This window comes from Mesitornis unicolor, unplaced genomic scaffold (assembly GCF_000695765.1).
Source record: "Mesitornis unicolor isolate BGI_N332 unplaced genomic scaffold, ASM69576v1 scaffold1126, whole genome shotgun sequence".
In the NCBI taxonomy this organism is placed as follows: domain Eukaryota; kingdom Metazoa; phylum Chordata; class Aves; order Mesitornithiformes; family Mesitornithidae; genus Mesitornis; species Mesitornis unicolor.
This window is the reverse complement of record NW_010188663.1, coordinates 52,946-77,914: the sequence shown is the minus strand read 5'-3', so window position 1 is coordinate 77,914 and position 24,969 is coordinate 52,946. Positions and strand designations below refer to the sequence as shown.

Genomic DNA, 24,969 nt, shown 5'->3' with positions numbered 1-24,969 from the left:
TGTGCTTTCCCACTTGCATTGCCTTCTTGCTTCGCTTCCCGCTCTGCTTTTTCAGCCCCTTTTTATTTGTCCCCAATCCATATTTTTGCATTACAAAGTGAATTTTGCCAGCTGGGCCTTTGGAGGAGCCTCCCTCCACTTCCAGCACAGCTCCGTTATCTGCCACATCCATCCCAATTCCTCCACTCAACCCCCTTCACCTCCCACCCCCCTGCCAAAACCTCCCCCCCCGTTTAATTAACCCATCTTTCCATGTGTTAATTAGGTGCTGCCTACCAACCCAGAGGAAAGCTGGCAGGTCTACAGCTCTGCCCAAGATAGCGAGGGACGTTGTATATGCACAGTGGTGGCACCTCAACAGACGATGTGCTCACGCGATGCCAGGACAAAGCAGCTGAGACAACTATTAGAAAAGGTAATGGTTGACCCCTGCTGGGAAAGGTGCTTTGGTTTGGTGTGACTTTTGGGGGTCCCCATGCATGTAGTGGGGAATAATCAGCTGCAGTCAGGAGTTTAAAACCTGTTTCTGAGGCACAGAGGAAAAGGTACCTAAGTTCATGTTAAAACTGCTGAGATCAAAGAAAAAATATTGAACCACATTACTTTTTCTTTTTTTTTAGCAATTTACTCATTTTTTCATTACGTTAACACTAGCGGTTTCAAAGGATGAGCCTCAACAAGATAAAATAGAATTAAAAACCCAAAGCCCATGCATTCCTAGCCAAGCTGATATTAAAAAGGTCAAATAAAACAGTACAAGCTGTCGACATCAAAAAGCACAGAAATGACAGTTAGTGGTTTTCTTTCTAATGTTGACATCCACTTGATTAGTTTTTAATAGTCTGCTGTCCAAAGAGATCAAAGACTCTCATTAGGGAAACATTCCCGATAACAAGAAATTTTCCAGATAATAGATTTCATTGAAGAAATGCTGTTTCATGTGAAATGGTGCCCTTCTCTTTAAGGTATAAGTGGACTCCTGTGCTGGATATGTAATTATCCCTGGATATGTAATTATGCCTCATGCCCTAATGCTGTGTTGGCATGTGTGGTGCATGACAAACTAATTTTTATCCCGCTGCTTTCAGGAAGTTGATGTATTAGTCACTCATAACAATATTAAACCTACACTTAACTGATTTTCCGAGGTGATAAGGACAATAAAGTGAGGCAGGAAACATTTAGCCCTAAAACACTTCTTGGGTATGTCAGAGGCTTCCAAAAATAATTTCACTCAGGCTTTTATTTCTCTAAGCAATCAGTCCAACAGCACGTTTGTCTCAGGCAGCAGCGTTGTGTTAGCAGCTGACACGGGCGTCCAAGCGCCATCGTGTTCCCAAAACTGCTAATGTGCATTAAACACGCAGGATTTGACCCAATGCCCTCTGCTAATGGACAGGCGAATTGAGTCTATGAAACCCAGGGTAACACCAGAGTAAGTGCTCAGTGATTTATTTTTTTCCCTTATGCAGCTTTTTGGCTGCCAATGAATAAAGAGAGGGAGGAGTGGTATTTCAGGGCATGTGTTCTGGGGATACGTTACCTGCCTGCTAATCTGTCTGCATCTCACTCCTACGCTAACCTACATGAAAATCCCAAAAATAAAGAATAGGCTCTTAGTGCCAGACATCTGATCTTGACGAAGGCTGAAATGATAATCCCTATAGGAAAATGTGAGTGCAGAGGAGAGCTTCCAGCTTCCGAGGAAGGATCTAAAACCTGAAAACCCCTTCCCTCACCTGACTTTTTAACTGTGCTTTGCAATGGGAAAACTCACATCTCCCGATTTCTCTCTGCCAACAGATGAAGAAGGGTAATGTGGTAAAGAGGTAGTTGTGTTTGGATTTTCTGAGGTAGACCTGGCAGTCCCCTATGGAAATAACAAGGCATTGCTTTTATGGGCAAGAAATAAAATGAATTTGTGTGTGTGTGTGTACACAAACTGATTACAGCATCTTCAGTGAAAAAAGTGCAGGGGCTTCAGTGGCAGAATGTGCTTTGAGGCTTAGAGCTGCCAAGACCCCGTCTGCCCTCAACACATGGGCACAAGCATATGCACAGAAACTGCGGTTCGTGCTGCTCGCGAGTGAATCCTGGGCACCCCGTCAGCTTAAAGAGCAGGCATTCAGGGAGGGGAGGGGAGCTAGGTCTGCTCGCCACCGCACAAACTGTTCAGCCCATGTTTTGACACCGAGGTGTCTGAGCTCATCTTTGGCTGGAGTACATGGAGTCCTTCCAGCCCGAGATGTGTCGGATGCTGTGTCCAGATATTGGGCTGCATCCAAACCAAGACATCGCCTAAATCCTGTTCATAAACAGATTATCTTTTATCTTCAAACAGATTTTTATTTCTTTTTTTTTTTTTCTTTTTGGCCCTGTTATCTGGGAGGACTTCCTCCTCTGATGGTTAAACCCTTTTTTGGTTTCATGCCAATTCTTTTTCTTTGCCAGCACTGATTTCCAGATTAAACAGTTCTTCTTGTTCCTTTGATATTCGCTCCGAGGCGTATATAGGAAGCACAAGGACACTTCAGACTTCAGCCTTCACTTTGCCTTCTACAGACCTTATAAGATAAACTTTTCATGTCTTGGTCCATCAGCTTAGTCCATCTCTCTGCTAATTCTTCCTGTAGATCATGAAAATCTCCCTCGAGATGTCTCATGCTATTGCTCCACTAGTTTGCCTGGCTACCCAAAGCTGAAGATTCATCCCAATTCAAACTCCAAAGAGGGTTGCTCTGGCACTAAAGGCTGATCTACAGGGAAGCTTGAGCAGGGTTTAAACCATGGCTTTGACCATATAAATCTCACCAGGGTCATCAGGCCAGTAGCAATTCTCCATTACTCTGGTTTAATTCTGAAACAACTTGTAGTCAAAGAAGATGACTAGAACAGCACTGGACATTTCATTTGTATCAATTTCCATTTTCGAATACTAAAATTAATGGGTTCGTTTTTTTCCCCAAGACAGTTGCAGGTATCTTTCTCCGATTAGCTCAATGGAAACTGAGGTTTCGTGTTGGGAGTGCGTGGTTTTTGGAGGCAAAAAACATTTTAGTTGATGTTTGAGAATAGGGGTTAATGGCTGAAGCTGAGGAAATTTGAGAGACAGCATCCTTTGGTCTCAGTTCATTAGAGCACTTATGTACATGCCTAAGTTTAAGCTAGGAACAGTCTCATTGAAATCTAATCATGTGCCAAAGTACTTTGCTGGATCAAGGGCTTAATATGCTAATGAAGGAAAACAAGAGGATCTCCAGCAGATGAAGCACACGTTACTGCCAGAGATCAGCAATGGTGGAGGCTGGCGTTTTACACGTCTGGCCTGGTTGAAAACAATATGGGCAGCAAGCAGTGAGAGTCTGGACTTGTAAAACAGCCCTGAAATAGCACAGCAGCTAATTTTAGGCATCTCGGTTTAGAGGCATGTGAGGAGGCTCTCTTCCTGTGCAGTCAGGAGAGAGGCAGACTCCTCCAGAGGTGATTCAGAGCAGCAGCCAGAGCGAGATGCTCTGATTGATTTCCTAGAGACTCTGCTTCTCCCTCCCCACCACCCAAGAGCCAGCATAAGGAGCCTTCCCATAGCCTCACTCGGTCAGATACCTGCATATCATTACAGAAGTGCATTTTTCTTATTACTTGCAGCTTGACCTTTAATTGGGGTTAGGCATTAGTGGAATAAATTAGATCAATTCTGTACAATCCCTACAAGTCATTCCTGTTCCAACCCATTGGAACCATTCTGCTGTGTAGATGCAGCTTGACGTAGAGGAGGATAGACTGGATTGCCAGGGTAAAAATATCTGCAGAGCAGTCATGCTTGTCTAAGACTTCCCTTCTCCTGCCTCAGGGTAGAGAGAGGTCTTCAAACTCCTCTACATTTAGCCCAGGTAAATTAGCACCAACCGTGTCTGCTGAGAGCTCATGGGAGAGGCATGGCTAAATGGGAGCTCCACAGGCTGTGGCTCAGCTCAGATTTGCTCTTTTCCTCTTCAAACCAAAGAGTCTTGTTCTGTTCCTCCCTGCTCCTTACACCATCCTGAGCAGGTTTTGGTGGTGGTCAGGATGGGTGCTGGTTCATGCGTTGGGACTCAGAGACTGAAAATAGCTTCCCCTTTGCTGAGGAAGACCATTAGACCCCCGGGGCAGTTGTACAAAATGTTTCCTCACTGTTGGCCTTTGAAATGTAGGTTGTCCATACATTTTTAATAGTTCTCTGTAATAGTTTCTCTTGTCACCATGCATGAGAAATGGGCATTTTGATTCCTTCAGAGATGCAGACACCAGAGTTGGCATTTGACCTATGCTGGTTTCAGCAAGTGGTCTCCAAGACCTGGCTGCATGCGGGTGTCCTGCTGTCCCCTCGCTCTGTCACTCCTGGTAAGTCACAGCATCCCCGTGGGATTTGCTGGAAGCAACATTACACTTGCTCCCTTCTTTCCCCATCCCAGTCTGTGCCTGGCTTTGGTGAGGACGGGGATGGGAGCAGCAGTGGCGGCACGGACACAGAGGTGTCTCAGAGCAGATCTGCAGAGACAGTGCTGGCTCGCGTTTGGGTTTTGCTCAGACACCCACAGAGGAAGAAACTTGAACTAGGATGCCTTTAGTTAGGGCTGTGACGCAGCAGCATGCTTGGATGCCTGATTCATTTTCACCACAGGCGTCATCCCCACCAATGCCGACAGTTGTATTTTGGGGGTGACGCGGCAGCGGCAGGAACACCAGTTGTGGGCTGAGCCCCGTAATGTACAAAATGTGATACAAACACAGCCATCCCCGATGCAAAGACCTTAAATTACACTCATTGCTTGATGCTAAATAGATGCTGAGACGCCTGCCTAAGTCAGAGCTTCATTTACCCTCTCCTAGCCTGAAAAATGAGAGAAGGGAATATCTTAATAAATCAGATGGCAGCCAACCCTCCAAATCAGGTCACCCCAGCTATCGTTTCCCTCCTCTCCATAACACCTTCAGCTCTTTTTCTCACGATGAGCCCAGCCAAGCTTCTTGCATCATTTCTTCAGCAGGGCCAGATGGGCGCTGCACGGGGAGCCGCGGGGATGCGGCATCACTCTGTTCCAAAAGATGCTGAGGCGGCACAACCGCCCGAGTGGGCAGGCACCAGTGGGGCCGGGACACACACGCCTTGGCACCTGTGGCACTTCACAGCTTCAGGATGCCCTCACCTGGAGCTGGATGTGTTGTGGCAGATGCTGTATAAGCAGCAGGGCTGTTTGGATAATGAAGTTTTACTAGCTGGGAGTAAAGTTTGCACTCAGGCAATCAGTAAGTGTCACTTACGCACATGAAGAAATGATAATGTGCACCTCAGCCGAGGCGTTTCTGTCCATCAGATGTGCTTCTGCTCACCTAAGAGCTTCTCGTTGCATGACAGCAGGTGCCATCCCAGCCTCTCTAAGAGGCCGCCGTGAGCGATGCGTTTTACTACAACCCTTATTTGCATGTGTGATTGGTAAATTATTCTCTGCAGCACAGCAGAATAAATGTTTATGGAACCAATTTGCTCTGTTTTAGAGTGTGGGGTCATAATACTGTGAGGTGCTGTTGATTAAATAGTAAATAATGCATAGGCTGATTACCCTTTAGCTTTGTTGACTGCGTAGGAAAAGGTCATCGTTCAGCATTGGGATGCGAGGGGGGCTGTCTTGCTGCTTTTTAACAAACCCCTTCTCATTTGGCAGGTGCAAAACATGTCCCAGTCAATAGAGGTGTTGGACAGGCGGACTCAGAGAGACCTACAGTACGTGGAGAAGATGGAAAACCAGATGAGGGGACTGGAATCAAAATTTAAGCAAGTGGAAGAAAGCCACAAGCAGCACCTGGCAAGGCAGTTTAAGGTAGGTCTGCTTTCCAAACTGCTAACGAAGCTGGGGCCAGGGCTTTAGTGGGGTGTGCATGGGTCTGTGGCCCTGTCCCCATCAGCTCCCGTAACTATTGGCTCGGTCGTACATGGCACTGGTGGCCACTACCCTTGCAGCTCCCTCCTGTCCAAAGCACGGCCAGATCCAGGTTGTGGAATCACATCCTCAGCCACAATACATTTTTCTATAGGGTAAAAGCATAAATCTCTGCGTTCCCGAACCCACAAATGACCTGGGTGCCCCAAATAGGGCAGTGTAGGATTGCTCCATGGGAGGGGTCTGCAGGGAGACCTCGGCCCAGCTGAGGTCAGGGTGAGGTGGGTTTCCCATGCCGTGCCCAGGACTCAATTTTCTTGGGAAAAGCCAGGAGCTGGGGCTCCATTACCATTTCTGGTGGCAGGCTCCAACGGGCTGTCACCAAATCGCATCCCTCTTCAGGGTGGTTGTAGCAACAGGCCAGTCAAAGTCATCAATCCCCCAAAAAACCCCAAAAGTATGACTGTTGCAGCAAACGGCACATCTCGAGGATGTGCGAGTGTCTAAATTGTAAGTAATGACGTTAGCAGCAGAGCCAGCGCCTTCTGATGGATTATGCATGTTTTGTCCTGGTGTCCTACAAGTTAGGCGTGAAGATGTCAGCCTTTTAAATGAAGCTGTCATCGCGAGCAATGGTCAGACATTCAAGGGCTTGGCTGGGAACAAATGGAGTTGCTAAAAAGAGGCTGTCAGCAATATTTGGAATCTTAAATTTTAGTAACGTTTTGGATTAATAGACATCTTCTCAACTTGTGTTTTATTTCTAGTGAAATCTGGGGACATTTCTGATCAGCCACCCAGCTGATTCCCATCCTCATTTCCAGGCAGCTGCCCAGCTGGCTGGTGTTTTAATGCAGATTCTTTTTTTTTAATTGATACGCTAAATACTGAAATACCAAGATTACATCACCAAAAGCTGGGAAAAAGATTCTTAAAACTTTTCACCAGCTCCACCTCCTCCACTCCCCATCTCCAGTTACTGCAGGACCCTAAATTTAGCTATGCAGTCTGGATGTGAGGACCATCTTTTTGATTTAAGCCTGATTTATTTTTTTATTATTATTTTTTAATTCCCCCTTCCATTCTGATGAGTTTAATTCTCCCCATTGCCTGCCAGGGAGCTTGCACTAGGAAGTGCAAGTAAATAAGAAACCAAATATATTCCCCACATGCAAACCACAGCAGGGAAAGATTCTTGGCTTAAATAGGAGGGGATGGGAAGGGAAGAAATGAGGCTGAGGACCAATTTTGGGTCCCGTTCGTCCCCCGAGCTGCTTCAGCAGCCACCTAGGTATCGCAGCCCTGAGTTTAAGCAGCACCAGGTACACTGTGTATACTAACACGCTTCATTAGCGGGTAGGTGCATGCATATTTATGTCTACTCATTAGCTGCTGGAGCAAAGCGTCTTCAACAAAATGCTGCATACCGTGCCTTTAAATGAGGCCTTCATTTAATTTATTAAAAAAAAAAAGTCTTCATTTCTTGCAAAATAAATTTGATAATTACTTTGATTTTTATGTTCTCTATAGCATGCCTAAAAACAGTAAGGAATTTTTGTCTAATTTGCTGCCAAAGCACCATTTTAAATAACAGCCACAGCATTTTGTTTCTGCTAATGCCAGCATTAAAATGTGAGTGGTTTGGAGCTCTCGTGGTGGTTTTATTTTTTTCTCTTTAGTTCCGTAAGAGTATTTGTCTATGAATGGCTATCTATATAAGGCAGGTTAGTGAGCTAGATCCTCAACAGTATTTCATTTTCTTGCTTACAGGGCTAACTTAAAAGCAAGTTTTTTCAATGCTGCAGTGACTGAAGAAGCAGTTCACTCCCATGTAACCATGAAAAGAGGGCCACAGAGCATTTTGCACCATGCATTTATTTTTTTGATTATTTTCCAAATTAGCACCATATCTCACTAAGGAACCTTGAACCACACAACCGAGATCTTCCTTTGCATGCAATTGTAGATGCATTTCATGAATAGTTTGAAACCCTTGTCAATGCATATATATATTATTTTATTTTATTTTTCGGAAAGAAAAAAAAAAGAACTCTTTGTGTATGTGATCTGAAGCATGTAACCCTAAGATGTTGCATTCTAAAAATGACAAATAAAGGCCTTTCCCAAATATTTTGGTGTTCTGCAGCCTGTTTAATATGTTCTTTCCAATACATCATTTGGACCAAAATAATAATTAAAATAATTTTAATGCTAATAATTGTGGGATATGAACATTGCACTCACATAGGAAGCAACCAGGTCAAGGCAGAGTGTTGCAGATTTTTGCACGCATAGCACTGAACCGAGCTTATTTTAACCTTGCAGGCAATAAAAGCGAAAATGGAGGAACTTAGGCCTTTGATACCAGTGTTGGAAGAGTACAAAGCCGATGCCAAATTGGTATTGCAGTTTAAAGAGGAGGTCCAGAATCTGACGTCAGTTCTAAACGAACTCCAGGAAGAGATTGGCGCCTATGACTACGAAGAGCTTCAGAACAGAGTGTCAAATCTTGAAGAAAGGCTTCGTGCATGCATGCAAAAATTAGGTAGGCTCAGAACAACATGGTGGCACCGGCTCAACACCATCGGTGTCAAACCACGCATCCCAGCTGGAGGTGGAGATGCCGAAATTAGGCATCTCCCAATGCCTTGTCCGGCTGCAAGGGATGAGCTGGCGCAGCCAGGCGGGATCCTGTGAAGATTCACGCCATCAGTAGCGTTCATCGTGGGGGTATTCCCATGGAGGGTAACTCGCACGACCAATGTTGCTCCCGGCGTGAGTGCTTCAGGATCGGGGCCTGGCCTCGGCATGTGACATTTTGCAGCGTTTGCATAAGCGGTTGGTGAGGTGCGGGGAACGCGTGGCCTTTTGCAAATGACGCTTATGCAAAGCAAACACATGCGCCTGTTTTGCTTATGCATCGATGCCCCATCTGTTTTGCTAACCAGCCCTGGCCCATCAGCAAAGATCTCTGTGCACCGGTTTGAGTAGCGCGAGTGTGCGTGTGTGTGTACAGTCTGTGACTCGGTTTCTCCTTTTTTTTTCCTTCCTTCCCTTTTGCATCTTGCAAATCCCTGTTGAGAAGCGCATGATGTAGCTGGTGCGGGTTTGCGTGGTAATCCAAATTACTCAGGATCTCCCCATCTCTCCCATTCCCAGAGGGAGCAGGGAGCCCTTTCCATCAGGGTATGTCACCAACAAACACTAATACCTGAGAGATTTGTCTGTAATCTCATTTAGAGAGTATTAATTGACTGTGGGTCTGTTGTGGGGGGACACAGCTGTAGCTGAACCCAGGATCTGACCTAAAACAGAGGGAGGAAAATGAGGGAGGAAGGGCACTGCCTTCTGCAGCTGCAAGGAATCCCCCCACCCTTGGTTGGCCTAGCTCTGACTTGATTTAATTTCTACTACTTACGTTATTGACTTTCTTGTTAAGCAATTGAGATAATCTAAACACATTAACTGCTCTGCAGTCTATTTTGGTAGCACATATAAAATTACACTCTCAGGTAACTTCATGGAAGATCAGATCTCTTCTGAGCCCTTTATATCCTTGACAAAGGTAACACTTTGTTTCTCTCTTGTCTCTCCTGGTGGGATTGCTTTTGCTTGTTTCTGGATGCCTCCACATCCCTATGAGCACCTGACCCTACTCCGTTTTCCCCTGCATTTCCATCCTGTCCCTTCCTACCTTGTACATCCCTCATAAGCTGCCTCTCACTCAAAATCTTGGAGAGGAAAGCAAATTTCCACATAAGCCTGGACACTCAGAGGGTTTTCAACTATGAGCGTGCACCGAGGTACCCCAGGGGACCTGCCTGGGCATTTCTAACCCCCCCATTTGGGGTAGTGCCTCATTTCTCATTTATTAACGAGTGCTGATGTGCCCAGGTTTGGCCCGGGGGCAGAACAGGCTGAGGTGTCAGCATTTTCTGCATTGTGTGTGCAGTCCCTCTCCTCACATGTGATGGTGACAGGGAAAGCAGCAGGGTTGGGGTACCACCTGAATTTCACCCTGAAAGCTTAATGGAGACAGAAATTATGGAGGTTATAATGACTCGGTGCTTTCTGTGTTAGCAGTACTTAATACCAGGAGCTTTATTACAGACATCTCAAGGATGGCAGTCCTGTGGTGGGTAAGATAAGAAAGGATGGGGAACAGATCCAGGCATGTCTGGTTGACCACGGTCACACAGCAACCCCCCCAGCAGCCCCACAGGGGCTCCTCTGATGAGAGACGATGGTGCCCCAGGAGTGATCTGCTTGCTGCATGCATAGCCTTCATCCCATCTCTTGAAGATGAAGAGGAGCTGTGAGTGGTTGGGAGAGGGAACAGCAACAGGACCAGGGAGTTGAGTCTGGGCTGTAGAAATACTTTCGCAGGGATGGTTCTTTAAATAAAGCCATCCTGGACACCACGGCCGCTCTCTAGCCAGTGTTGGTGGAGCTGTCCGGCCCAGGCTGGCTCCACCAGAGCCAGGGAAGCTGTGATGATCCCCCCACAGACCCTGGGCAAACTTTAAGAAGTAGCTCCCAAACCATAAAGGGCTTCAAAATAATAAGAGTTTGCTTTCGGATCATTATCCCCTTCTGCTCTGAGCCCTGTCCTGGCTCATTACATCCCCCTCCTGCTCAGGTCCTGCAGCTGGGACACCCACCCAAGGCAGTGGCCCAGGTAAGGCTGACTAAGGCACCTGGGATGGCAAGATCACGCAGCCAACTTTTTATAGAAACTTTTGTTGTTGTTATTGTTGTGTTTAATCTTTTTGAGGCTTTTTTTGGAGGGTTTTGGCTGTACCCTTTCTTTCATCTCTTGCACTCTCTGGGACTGTGGGGTCAGGGCAGTTTTTCTGCCCCTCGGGCATTGCAGCACCCCTGGATGCTCATGGAGATGAACACTGACTCTTGCAAGGGTTCACCCAGTGGAGTGATTTATTTGGTCACTTAACAGCAAACAGCATGGATTGAATTTCCAATGTTGTTTATCGCTTTGGAGTGTAAACCAGTGAAAATGGTAGCTAATTGAGTTAAATTCAGCTAACAACCTTACTTTGCTGCTGCACAATGAGGCCCTGTTTGCTGAGGATTGCTGTTTGCTGCAAATTATCTGCTCAGAGGGACTCACTGATGTTCCAAGTAGCACGTTTTAGCTTAGATGCGGTCCTGCATGGGCCAGCGATGCTGCTCAGCTGGTGTGTGCTCAACTGCTAGAGCTCAGAGTACAGCTTAGAGACCAGAGCAGGGCCAGGGAGCTGCTGCAAGAAGCATGGGACAAGGGGAGGGAATGGGATGGGCCATGTTCTCATCCGATTCCCCTCTCCCCATCTTCCAGGAAGCGCTGATGCTCAACAGCACAGCAGCATTTTCCTCAGACAAGGTCCTATGTTGCATTTTGGGTTTCCTAAGCATTATTGATGGATCAATAGTGAAAATGTTTCCTGAGCCTGGCATGTGTGTGAAGGGAAAAAAAAATCAATAATGGCACGTTCAATCTGTTATTCTGTTTACATTCTTAAAGATTACTATTTATACAGGGGTTTTAACGTTTCCATTAGTGTTCCTAAGAGGAGCCTTGGTGGAGTGGAGAGGTTGTCACTCCTTGATTCAAGGGGGAATTTAATTCAGCTATGCTCCGCAGACTCCTGTTTGCTTGATAGCCTCAGCTTTTCTTGACTCCTGCGAAAAATCCCAGCCCACAATCCTGGTGCAGAGACACAAACAGAGCCCTTCCAGCCTGTCCCAGATATTTTTGAGATGGGGGGCTCCCAGCTGGGCAACAGAGGCAAAAGCAGGATACAACCTGGGACCGGGATGGGGGGGAAAACAGACCTCAGCTTCATGGGCAGCCGCGGCAGGGAAGGTCCAGAAGCAGACAGTGGTGTTGGCGCAGCGGCTGCGTTGGTGGATAAACGGCTGCCAAGCTGCTCAATGCCACCTGTGGGCTGGATCTGTGGAGAAATATGGAGTGGGGGCGTTGTTAGCATCCTGGGAGGATGGTAGTGCTCATTGTAGCTGGCTGGAGGAAAGAGAGAGGCTGTAGTGTCTTCTGCTGGAAAATTCCTGGTTCGGTGTGGAGAAGGGGCTGTGTCTGGAGGTGGTTGCTGGTCAGAGGCAGTTGTCTGGGTCAGCCTGGAGCATCGCTCAGGAAGAGGCAGATTTGTGCTGTTTTCTAGGAACAGGGATGCATCAGTCCCTGTGGGCCACTGGTCCAGGGACCTGCAAGGTGCTGGGGAAACCAGAGTGAAAACAGATCCCCTGTGCATGCCCCAAAAGCTGCTGCTCACAGGCTTCCCTGTGTCATAGACTCATAGATGAGCACCAGGTCATGCTTTCCTGTTGTGCGTTCATCCCAGAGTGACTTAAAACACCCATAGCATTATATGCTCCTGCCATCCCAATGGGAGAGCAGCTTTGCTGTAGCTCAGCCCCACTTAAGGCAGGAGGGCTTTGCTGGGCAGTCAAGCAGCAGCTTTAGGGCTACCACGGCCAGGGCTTAAAAACTCCCTTGTGGGATAGAGGAAGGACTTGGGTGCTGGGTGTCTCAAGCACTGCTGTGTGCTTTGAGGGTGTGCGAGCTGGAGTTTCATGCCAGAGCATAGGGAGATGCAAGAATCCTGTCTTGTGAGCTCTGATTCAAGCTGCAATATATCCAAGAGAAGCAGTAGAATACAGAGTCCTCTCTGTCCCCAGTAATCCTGCTGTGTTTAATGGTTTCTGGCCCCATAGAAGGGAGGAAAAAAGCTGGAGGGGTTAGAAATGTCATGTGCATCTCAGCAGGAGTGGATGGGTGAATGAGGATCACAGAGGCTGTAGTTGTCCATCCTGGGTGGTGCACCCGGGAGGGTTGCAGGAAAGAGCTAATTAGGGGCCTTAAAGGATGTGGTTCCTTGTGAAACCTTCACCCCCAGCATATGGGTTCCTATGACTTACACCAGGGAAGAAAACACCTTGCCCTTTGTAACAGCAACACTCTTGTGTTGCTGTTTTGAATGTGCCTCCAGCTAAACATGTATGAGATGTAGCCCCACTACTTGCAAACAACACTAGTTTATCCTTATCAGCTGCTGATACTTTTTTTTTTTGCTTTTATTTTTTTTTAAACCAATGAGCTCTTATACAACCTTTCTCTCCAGGGAAATGGAAGGGAAGAGATAAAGTGACAGCAATGTAGGCTGTGATAATGGAAGACAGCGTCGAGCAGATATGTGATTAGAGGAAGGCTGGTTCTCTGCAAGGGGGATTTGCAAGACATAAAGCATTTATTTTTTTAACCCATTGTATCCTTTTGTCAATGCTGTGTTTTTCTCCAGAGCTGAGAGGTTTTGAATGCATCAGACAAACTCCCATACATGGTGTCTCAGTGAGGCCAGGAGAGCTCTCTGCTTTTTGATGGGATCTCTCTTGATCTGCTGGTGTCTGAAGGCTGTGGAAGACTGGTGGTCCCCTTGGCCATGTTATGCTGGTGCACATCAAGAATATCTTCATCTATTTTATGCCCTGGGCTAAGGTGACCCCTTTCCCTGCAGCCCAGAGCTGAAGTAGATGGATGTATCCTATGGCCATGATCAGAATATAAAGGGGCAGGTGAGAAGAGGAGAAGGAGAGAGGCAGCTAAGAGATATCTCAGAGTGTACATACTGGGGGCAATCAAGGTAAGCTCCATCCCTGCACTACCACCTTCCCCTTCCCCAGCCTGCCAGAGTCTTCCACACCAAAAAGGAGGAGTCAGAAAGCACCTCCTGAGCTTCAGGTTATGGCTGTGCTGCTGACCTTGGCTTGCCTTGCTCAGGAGATGCTGCAGAAGCAGCTCTGCACTGAATGAGTGCACATGCGCTAAGATGCTGGTATTGCAGGAGACCAGACTGGCAGCTTTGCTGAAATTTGGGGATATCATTGGAAATAGGAACTCAGCATGTGGCTGCACCATGGCTGCTGAGGCTGTAGCATTGCAGGTGTCTGTTTGTGGGCATCCCCAGAGGGATGCTGGGTTCAATGTTGGGGGACAGAGCCATGGAAGGGAAACAAACAGCTGACACAGAGAGGTGCCACTGCTTCACCTCGTGTTTAAGGGCTTAAAAACACAGCCAGGCACTTAGCTGAGCTTGCAAACGTTCTGACATGCCCACTGAATTCAGCAGTGGGAAATAATGCTGTGGAGCACCTCAATGTGCTTCAAAACCTGGCTGGTAGCACTGCATGGGCATGTGTCCCTGTTGTGGTGATGCTGAGGCTGGGTAGGATTCCCAGGGATTCCTGCAGAGGCCCTCAGGACACCCCCCCACCTGCCCTCCATCCCACTGCCTTTGGGGTTCTTGGGACACCCCCGCCTGCCCTCCATCCTTTGGGGTCCTCACCAGGCGCTGGTGGAGGGGGCAGGGGAGGCTGGTGAATCCATTGGTGTCTCCTAAGTGTGCAAGACATGATAAGGACGGAGAAGGTGGCTGGTTGAAGCCGGTAAATGGTCTATGCAGGGAAGAGATTTATATTGCATATAATTTCCCACCTTTTTTTTTTTTCTCCTTTGCATAACCCATAACAAATGCACGTTTCCAGCAGGGCTGGAAGAGGCACATCTCTCTCTTTATCTTGGCTGCACCCACTCCATTATAGCAGAAATGAGCAGAGCTATTCGACTGATTTCTCCACCTGGCTGCTCGACCCTGGCTAACTCCTCTCATTTTCTATTCTGTAACGTTACCAGCACGGCTGGCTTGGGAAAGCTTGTTTTCTTTGGGGTAGTGTGATAAGGACAATCGTTATTAAGAGGCATGAAACAAACAAAAGCATCCGACAGTTGTTCTTAGCCTAATTAGCTCTAATTAAATAAAACCAGAGCTGCCCATCAGCAAGGGAGAGCGGTGTGGGTGGTGGCCGGCTCTGGTGCCCCTCATCGGGGTGTCGGGGCTGGCTGGCACAGTCCCATGACCAAAGGAGCGGTGATGGGGTCTGATGTGGTGCTCACCAGCCTTGCACTCTTTTTCAGCGTGTGGCAAGCTGACGGGAATCAGCGACCCAATCACAATTAAAACCTCGGGGTCCCGGTTTGGATCGTGGATGACGGATCCTCTCGCTCCCGAGGGAGAGAACAAGGTAAGACCGCGACTGCTTTGTCTCTCTGTTCCCACCTTCACCAACGCGGCTGAGGTAATTGAAAACTCATTGCATACAAGAGCAAAGGTTGTGCCCTGTGAAGGCTGTGGAAGGCCCTAATTCATCTCAGGGGGCTCTGCTGGCCTCCTCTGCAGCAGGAGAGAGCTGAGGATCCTGCAGGGAGGGAGGATGAGGAGGGAGCTGAGCAGCTTCATGCAGTGGCGAAACTCGCTGCAGTGATGTGTGTGCGTGGTCTCTGAAGTGTCACCATGAGGTCTGTGCCCTCCATGGGAAGGAAAAATCAAATATTGCATTTCTCGTCTGGGTCTGGCAGGTAGGAGGGAGCTGGGACCGAGCAGCGGGACCCATAGTCCTGGTCCCTGCTGCTCCTCTGCTGCTACTGCCTCCTCTAATGTCCTCTGACTGCATTTGTCCTCCATCCTTCACCTTCATTGTTACAGGAATTAACTGACAGCAGCCAGAGAGGGATTTGTTTTGCTTCGTTTTCATCTTTTTTTTTTTCCCCATTCAGACCATTCAGTTTTGATCCCAAGGAGGTAGGAGGCCAATAACTGGCTGAAAATCAACCCAGGCTTCCCATGACTGATGGAATGGAAAATATCTCGAGTGTTTGCTGAGGGTTTGCAGGCAGCAAAACAAAACAAAAACCACAGATCTTGGCTGCATGGCAATTCCCTCCTGCATGCAGCAAGTTCATAGAAAAGATGAAGGCACCAGCAAGGGCTGTATCGGGGCAGCTATTTTGGGAGCTCTGCCCTGCAATCACCTTTCTGTAGCTAAAAGAGGACTAGGGATACTCTGGAGAAGCCATTTGTAGGGGTGGCTCCATTTGCCCAGGGAAGTGCAGCAATGAAGCAGCAGCAACTTGAGATGCCAGGCTCATTCCCTCCAGCAGCCAACTCTTTGACACTGGTTTGCCAATGCTACACCTCTGTATTTTACAGTTATTTAACAAAACTTCACTTATAGCCCCAGTAAGATCCTGATTAGAAGCGGGATGGGAAGGCTTTGCCCACATCTTGTTTTACTCAAGAGAGGGGACAGACCTGTTCCCTTCAGGCTGTGTTTGCTGAATCCCTCAGTACTGAGGTGATTTATACAGCTGGGAAGTGAGAGTCAGGCCTGTTGCAGCTGAAGCTGGTTTAGCGTTTGATGCTAAAGATCTTCCCATGTCTTCAGATTTTTGTCTCAAAACAGTATTTTTTAAATATTTTTTTCTAACCCATGTCTTTTTTCTGCAGTGTATTTTTGTTGTGAGAGTAGACAAGGAGTTTTCTCTGGACTGTAGCTCAAACCTCACAAGCATGTATGCGTATATGTTATATAAATCTATTAGAAACACACAATTAAGTGAACTTCATTGGCTACCCAGCAGAGCGGGAAACTGGGGATGGGGAAAGATGGGCAGTTCATCATATCCATGGGACCCAGGAGGTGTTTGATGCTTCACAGAGTCATTTGTTCATGTCACGAAATCGTTGAACACAATTGGAGAAAACTGCAAGTCTCACAGGAGCAGTGCAGTGCGGGTGGATGCTCAGCACCAGGATTGATGTGTATTGGCAGGAAGAGGTTGCTCAAATCCAGCCGGGGTGATAAGACGTTGCTATCCATCAGTCCCTGCTTCTCCAACGCATGAAATGCTGTTGGGTCCTGCCCCAGTGTGGTGACATGGGGCTCTTCTGGCCTTCTCTTTGTCTCTCTGAAAACTGAGCACGATGCATTGGCATGAGTAATATTTTAATACCAAATAATGAAATAGAAGCAACAGAGAGACTATCAGTTTTATAGGTTTGGGGGTTTTTTGTGATTTCCCAGGCTGGTTTAGTTGAACACAGACATTTCATTAAACGAGGAATGGTTTCCAGCACCATGTCTGACAGCAGGAGCTCTCCCAGGTTGCAGGGTGCTCCCTGCCCTGGGTTCAGGGATGCGCATGGTTTTCCTCTGGTGCTTTTGCAGCAACCCATGTGGAGATGAGAGCCAACCACCACACACTCATTCCCCACCTTTGCAGTGTTTCCAGAGAGGTCACAACAGAAGGATGAAGTTCCCTGCAAAGATTTTTTGCAGACCTTGCTTGACCTTTCCAACACAGCAGCCCAAAGCAGTTCACACGCACACACCGTGTGTAAAATGTTTGTCTGAGGGACTCTGGAGACAGCCACACTGCAGAGATGATGCTATCACATTGTAACAAGGGGTTTGGGAAAGAAGTTTTCAATACAGCATTGCCCAAATCTGCATCCTTAGAGGCTTCCCTCTTGCAGTTTAATTTACCTTTTCTCCTTCCTAAACAGTTTCTACAGAAAACAGCTATTTTACTTTTAGGCAGCGACTGCATACAGAATGGCACTCACTGGCGGGGTGTTTCTTCTTGATATTAACTGCACAGCTTGGTCATTTGCCTGGGAATTGGTTTCATATGACAGAAGCTTTTCTTTTTTTTAAGGAGTCTAGACAGTGTCCCTAGTGAACTGGTGCCTAAATTATGATCTAAAATCTCTCCTCCATCTATTACCGATGGCAAGATTTTGATGTCTTTGTCTGTCATATTTTAGTGGCCTTGGTTCCAGCTTTTGATGCAGAAGTGTATGATTTTTAAACCAATATGGGCTCTGCCTGAATTTTCTTGACAATGAGCGATTGCATCCATCACTTCTGCATACCAAATTAATGGAGTTCAGCACAGCAGCTGGTATAATTTACTGAGTGCTACCACAATGGGGCTTAGGGGAAGCAAAAGCAGCATCAAGGCAATATGCCGGGAAAGGTGTTAATTGCCCTCTGGAAGGACGGTGTCCATCACAAATTAAGCTCCCAGCTTCCTGGGGAGATACCAGCTTATCCCCCAGGAAAGCTTTACTATTCAGTTGATTTCTTGGCTCATTTTGGGTTCCAAAAATTTGGTTTATTTCTGGGCATAGGTGGCAGGTGTTGGACGCATGGTTTTCCAGCAGGTTGGATTCCTTGCTCTGGATTTCGCTCCCAACACTGTGTCTAGGGTGATATGCAAAGGGCTCAGAGAGGTCTCTGCTGTTTTCTAACCCCATGTGTTTCTGTTGCTTGCCCAGGTCTGGTACATGGACAGCTACCACAACAACCGCTTTGTCCGTGAATATAAATCCATGGCAGATTTCATGAATACTGACAATTTTACCTCTCACCGTCTCCCTCACCCATGGTCAGGCACCGGTCAAGTGGTCTACAATGGCTCGATCTATTTCAATAAATACCAAAGCCACATAATTATCAGGTTTGACTTGAAAACAGAAACCATTCTCAAGACTCGCAGCCTGGATTATGCCGGCTACAACAACATGTACCACTATGCCTGGGGCGGCCACTCGGACATTGACCTCATGGTGGATGAGAACGGACTTTGGGCCGTCTACGCCACCAACCAGAACGCGGGCAACATCGTCATCAGCAAGTTGGATCCCAACACCCTGCAGAGCCTCCAGACCTGGAACACCAGCTACCCAAAACGCAGCGCCGGGGAGGCCTTCATCATCTGCGGCACGCTTTACGTCACCAATGGCTACTCGGGAGGTACCAAGGTGCACTATGCCTACCAGACCAACGCCTCCACCTACGAGTACATCGACATCCCCTTCCAAAACAAGTACTCGCACATTTCCATGTTGGACTACAACCCCAAGGATCGGGCCCTCTATGCCTGGAACAACGGGCACCAAATACTTTACAATGTGACCCTCTTCCACGTCATCAGGTCTGACGAGTTGTAGTCCATCCTTGTTTAGAAACTGGTTTAGAAAAAAAAAAAAAGGAGAAAAGGGAGAAGTTAATTAAAAAAAATACTCATATCAAGGAAACACACTTTAAATAAGTAAATATATAAACAGCTGCCAAAATTAAGACCAACGTCATGGAGGATTATTCAGCATAAACCTGACAGCTCAGCATTACCTCTACATTTCTAGAAGTCTGGCCCTGTGTTATAGACTCATGAGTAACCATGTACTTGCAGCTGGAACTGCACTTCAAGAACCACTTAAGTTCGGGGTTTTGTTTTGTTTCTGTTCCGATAGCAAACCTATAGTACCTACTAAAGAAGTAAGGCAATGACTGTTGGAAGTTTATCCTTGGGAGACTCGCTCTCTTCTGTGTGTGGGTTGCATGGACATTTTCCCGGCGTCGCGGTCAGCTGTGATGGATGTGTGATTTGTATTTCTGAGCAGAAAAAGCTGACCCGTGAGGAGCCCTCGCTGTCTGAACAAGACCTATCGCAGGTCAGTTTTTCTTCGCCTTCCATTGCAGCTACTGTCTCTCAACTGTGTTCTTGTCACTTAGATTAACTGTGCTGAGACCCGAAGTAGCTCATGGATCTGTGTCTTAGTAACTATTAAACACGATGGTTTAAGTATGTATTATGAACAAGTTGTTGTACCCATATTGTTTGAACTTATGTATTCAGCAAATATATTGTATAATGTATGTCTGTTATTTACCAGAGGTGGCGAAACTTTGTATGTCCAGTTTATGCAATGAATGTTGTAAATGCAATGATGTAGTTTGGATTAATAAATGATGGTTTTGTTTCTAAAAAGAAAAAAAGATCAGTGTTCACCCTTATACACAGATAACGATTTCATGTTGATAATTACAAAAATATTCTCTTACTGTTATACTATCTGCATAGCATTATGGTGGTTGGCAATCGCTTCTGTGGAAAGTCTGTGGCACCAGATTCCCATGGGAAGCCCTGTTTATGGACGTGTGAAGGTAATTAATTTTTTTAAAGAGGAAAAATTTGTACTATCCACAGTTATCTAAGGAACAATAAAAATATTAGGAGACTTCCCTGCTTTGTTTATTGTCTCCGCTGTACGAGCGACCAAGTGTAGAGGAGAGGTAGTAGGAATTATTGTGGGGTTTTCTGGGGTAATAGTTAAGCTTTCCTTACACCTTAAATCAGGCATTGCCTGATGGGTAGATGCTGCTGAGAGCCGGAGGGGCTGGGGGCTGAGAGGATGGAGGGTTTGGCTTCATAGGGATCATCTTTCTGTCTGCACTTGGAGCAGATTCTGCTTCAGGGAGATAAAATCCTGCTGTGTCACTGCCTGTTGATAAGGGCAGGGGCTCCAGCTGCCCCTTGCGTGGTGCTCAGCCCCTTCGCCATCCCCAAGCGGGGTCAATATCAGCACTATAAAAGGAGAAAATTATGTCTTTTGCTTTCATTAAAGTTGGAGACGCGGTGTCTCTGCCTGCCTGGTGCAATGGGATCGTTTTCCTTCTCAGATGCTTACAGCGCTGCTCATCCTGAATTTGCTGTGGTCTTACGCCAGTAAAAATCTCCCATTTAATGCAGCTAGCACTACAATGAGCAACTGTTTCTGCTGGGGCCTGAGCCCTCCACCCCATCACCCCTCTTGTTATTGCCAAAGCAGGGACCTTGCAGCATTGCGGGATGCTGCAGTACCACAGCAAACACCTTGAAATGATCCCAGCCACTTCTCTAGCTCAACCCTCCTAAAGCTCTCGGTATTTTGAAGCTTAAGATGCCGGATGTTAACATGCTCTTCTCTACCACCTTCAATAAACCCTGCACTTCCCCTTCCTGCTCATTTTACTGGGAACCCAGCACCACCGACAGCTTCATTCTGCTGCTGCTGTTCGGTGCGAGAGGTGTGATCCCATCTCTTGCTCTGGTATGAGATGGGGGGGTCCCATCTCTCACCCCGAGGAGGGCAATATGCAGATATTCAGGGATATTCAGCAATTCAGACTTGTCCTGCCTTCACTGCCCACCCAAGGAGCCCACAGAGCCAGATCCCATGGGCAGCTCAGGTGCCCATGCAAGCTGCAAAGGACTCAGTTCAGCATCGTTAAGCCCTTGTTTCCTCCTTTCCAAGCAGAGAAGCAGGTGACCATGTTCAGCATCGCCGGGCATGATGATTTTCAGCCAAGTGGGCTGTGAACAGCTCTATTCACTGATGAGGTTCAGCCTCCAGGCTCAGCAGACAAATGCATCGAGGCCCTCGGAAGAAGTCAGAGCACTGAGGTCAGGAAATTGAGTATAAGCAATCGGGGACCGCTGCAAATTGCACGTATGGATTCCAACCTCTTGGCCTTAGCAGAAGGTCCCTGCTGAGATCTTCACCAGGAGGAGAGGGGAAAGAAGCAGGAGGAGAGAGGAAAGAAAAAAAAATAATGGTGTAATGTGGTTTTCTGGAGTTGGATTAAACCACAAGGAACAAATGATCCTCCACGTGTAGAGGTTTGAGCCAGTTGCAGGGCTTTGGGATGCTGCGCTGTGTCAGCACTGCTCTTCTCACCGAGATGCTGGCTGTATCCAGAATGGGGACAGCTCTCCCAGGACTCATTTCTCTGTTACACACCGTATTTCCAGTGCTTTGGACTGCCAGGTTTGTGGAGATCTTCAATATTAAGCAGTGGTTTTCCCTCCAAGAAGCTACAAAAGGGGGCTAAAGACCCACGGTGTAATTGGCAGCAGTATTGATCTTCAATGAGCAACAGAAATCTGTTAAGCCACAAAGCTGCAAGGCACCTGCAGGCATTTCTATTTAATTAATGCATTTCTTCAGTGCAAACTCATTTAAGGGTGGGGATGTGCTGGTTTTTGAAGATTTAGAGCTGGATCCAGCGATTGCTGTGATCAATGGGATGGATGCCGATACCCACAACAGGCTGGGATTTCTCAGCCAATTTTTGCAGCTCTTCGAGCACATCAGGGTGATGCTTTTGCACAGTTTTGCTGTAGTTTTGACTCATGGCTGGTGTCAGCTGTGCTACACACCACATTGCTTTTCAGTGCAGATCATTGTCCCAGCAGCCAGGCTTTGCATACTCTGTTCCCCACCACACCAAAGCTCTGCCATGTGCCAAATCACCCAAAGTCAGCGCTGTCATTAGGCAAGATTTGAGGACAAAAGGAACACGTTTTGCTTCAAAACATTGATCTGCAAAAAAATAAATTGAATTACACCAAAGCAAAATAATGCTGTTTGCTTTAGGGCACAGCTACATTTAGATTCTAATTTTCCTAGTGCAATTCGTTTAAGACAAGGCTCAACAGCACAAAACGTCCTTGAACACAACAAAGACAGAGCAGCTTTTCTGTACCATGTACCCAAAGTTAATGAGATGAGAAAAGTGCTTTAAGGGGCGTACCTTTGTCCTATTTGCCGGTAGTGCAATATTCTATAAATGGCTGCCATATGGTCATATACTTAATGGTATGTATTACTTTTCAAGTGGATGAGCCATTCAAACACAAGTACGTCCCAGAGGGTTGCTTTCTATAGCCTATGACTTAATTATTCGGTGCACGAGGCTTGCTGGTCCAAATTTAGTCATGGGAGTCAGCAAGTTACTTTAGAGAAACATCTGACCATACTTTTGTGTGTGTGTTTACGTGTTGTTAATATTTTTACAAGAGATTAATTCGAAAGCACTATACCAGATATCTGTGAGGGTTTGGGGTAGATGAACCCTGGTTCTGCTCCCAGCCCCATCAGCCATGCCAAGTCCCATCAAGTAACTGGACAGATGTAATTTTGCATGTTACAATGCTGCCGTTCTTCATCCTTGGAGTTGGATAAAGCAATGCTCTCCAGCTGGTTCATATCTGGCTTGAGATGAATGGGGTATCCCAACAGCCCAGCTTGGACCACAAACAAAGCACCTCATCCCCATGATATTGCTGTCCTTCTCCAGGCCATGGCTAGCAAGGTGTGTAACTGGTTTTGTGTGCAGGGGAGAGCCTGGTTTTCGGAGCTGACATATGGAAAGGAAGCTCATCCTTCCCCCAGCCGCTGGCAAAGCCCACAGGGAGCGGTACTGGGCTGTGAAATGCAGTGCAGAGCTGCGATAGCGCTGACACACGCTGTCCCGTTGAATTAAATGAAGCTCGCTCAGCACCTGGCCTAAAACCCAGGCAGAAACACTGACTGTTGCTTAGTATCATCACAACACTGAGAGCTAAAAATTTTCCTTTCTTCCTCTGCTGTTACTTCTCTGACCTTCATTAGTTCTGCAAGCACTGAATGCAGAGCCCCATATGGAGACAGTTATAATAAAAAAATGAATCCTGGCCCCTTAATTAGCTCCTCATTATCTGAGTGCTCCATATTGAAGCATTAGGACATTGCAGAGCAATTTGTTGAGTTTCCAATTAAAACTTTTTAGAATCGTTGAGCCTTTTAATACTTCGTGTTTACAAATTGCCTTGGACCTACACCAATACACACATTTTCTTCACTGGGGAAATATAGCAGAGGAGCTGATAGTTATTAATGTAAAATCCTTGGTTTTAATAAAGCCATAAACCATGTCAATGAAGCTGCTCTTGCTCTACCTGATACAATAGAGATTACTCTCTCTGAATGAGTGCAGAAGAGTGAGAACCATTAAGAGGGCAATTATAGGCTGATTTTTTAATAACTCCACTTTTACAGCACTGTAAAAAACAAATGTACACATCCCTCTTTATATTAATTTAATGGTAGGTGTCAAGACCCTCCCTTTCTGCAGGGGTGAAAAAGGAGATAGCAATGCCCAGCTCCTCCTGAGAGCACATCGCAGGATCAGGATCATCATGAATAAATAAAAGCCAGATGGGCATGGATTATATTCACTGGATTGTGCAAGCTGTTTAGCTGGAGAAATGTAGCTACCAGACATGAACACAGAAGAAAAACTGATCTCTTCTATGAAGCACAGAGTTGCGCCGTCTTTGCCTGAGTTCCTTGGATGAGTCTATGGCCTGTGGTGGGCAAAAAAATGGAGAGGTGGCCAATTGACAAGACCAGGGTTGAGCTCTTCCTAAAATCTACAGAGCCAGTATGAAGCAAGGAGAGAAGCAACGGCTCCCCCGATCTGGAGAGGGATTAAGTGATTTGCTTAAAACCTCTTAAAAATGGTTCCCAAGGCATTTGGAAAGGATAGCCATCCTCACATCACATCCAACGAGAATAGAGGAGGGATGCAGCTCATCTGCAGCAGAGCAGGCTTCAGTCTGCAGAGCTTTAACCCAAAAAAACTTCTTCCTCCTGCAGAATAATCCCCAGGTTGAATAAATTCACGGCCATTAAGGGGCTGTTGTATAATCACCATAGGAGGACACAGATCACTGGGGGGAGCTGGCCGAGGGAAGCAGCTTTGGTGTGCAAGCTGTGACAAGCAGCACCATGCCGGAGCGATGCGCGCTGGGCTTTTGTTCCCAGCCTGTGCCGAGGACTTTGTGATAATACGGTACTTATGTTCTTTGGGATGTTGTAAAGCCACGCGCTGATCTGTATTGAACATGTCATTTGTATTCCCACGCTGTTTTTTAAGCAAATCTGTCAAATAGAACCAAAAAAAGAATGAAAAGAGGGATGCCAAGGAGCAGTTACATAAGGAATTCACTGCACAGGCAGCCACGGCCCCTCCGAGCATTGGTGGCATCATGGCTTTGCTGTCCTCCAAGAGGAGGTGGAAATGACCCTGAGAAACAGCTCTGGTCGGGAGCAGAGCGCAGAATCCCAAAACACTGGCTGACACCCTAGCCCTCAGCACCCTAGCCCTCAGCACCCTAGCCCTTCCCCTCTAGCCCTCAGCATCCTCCGAACTCTGGGGCTACTTTGCAGTGAATCATCTCCTTGACAGATGAGGGCTGAGCTCCTTCTCACCTTCCCTCTGCCTTTTTGATCTGGCTTTTAAAGCCCTCATCACTTTCAGGATCATTTTTTCATGCCCTTCTGTGCATGCTTGCCCATTTTTGCACTTTCTGAGCACCTGGCTATGAAAAAAAAAGGTGTCTACAGACAGGTCAGCACCTGCAGCAGCAATGTCGGTCCTTCCTCAACCACACAGGGCGAGCCCCCAGCAAGGCAGGCAAGGGACCTTGGGGAAAGGAAACATAAATCTGCCATCTGTGGCAATTTAGCGTTTACCAGTCATATTGCACTGG

General features: G+C 46.9%; 1 protein-coding gene across 1 annotated transcript; it reads left to right on the top strand.

Moving 5' to 3' along the window:
* Positions 1 to 265: 265 nt before the first annotated feature.
* Positions 266 to 19,856, top strand: OLFM1 (olfactomedin 1). Its single transcript, XM_010185793.1, has 5 exons — positions 266 to 415; positions 5,703 to 5,858; positions 8,244 to 8,463; positions 14,905 to 15,011; positions 18,107 to 19,856. Exons 1-5 carry the CDS (start codon positions 365 to 367, stop codon positions 18,779 to 18,781), a joined length of 1,209 nt encoding a protein of 402 aa, XP_010184095.1. The 5' UTR covers positions 266 to 364; the 3' UTR covers positions 18,782 to 19,856.
* Positions 19,857 to 24,969: the final 5,113 nt, after the last annotated feature.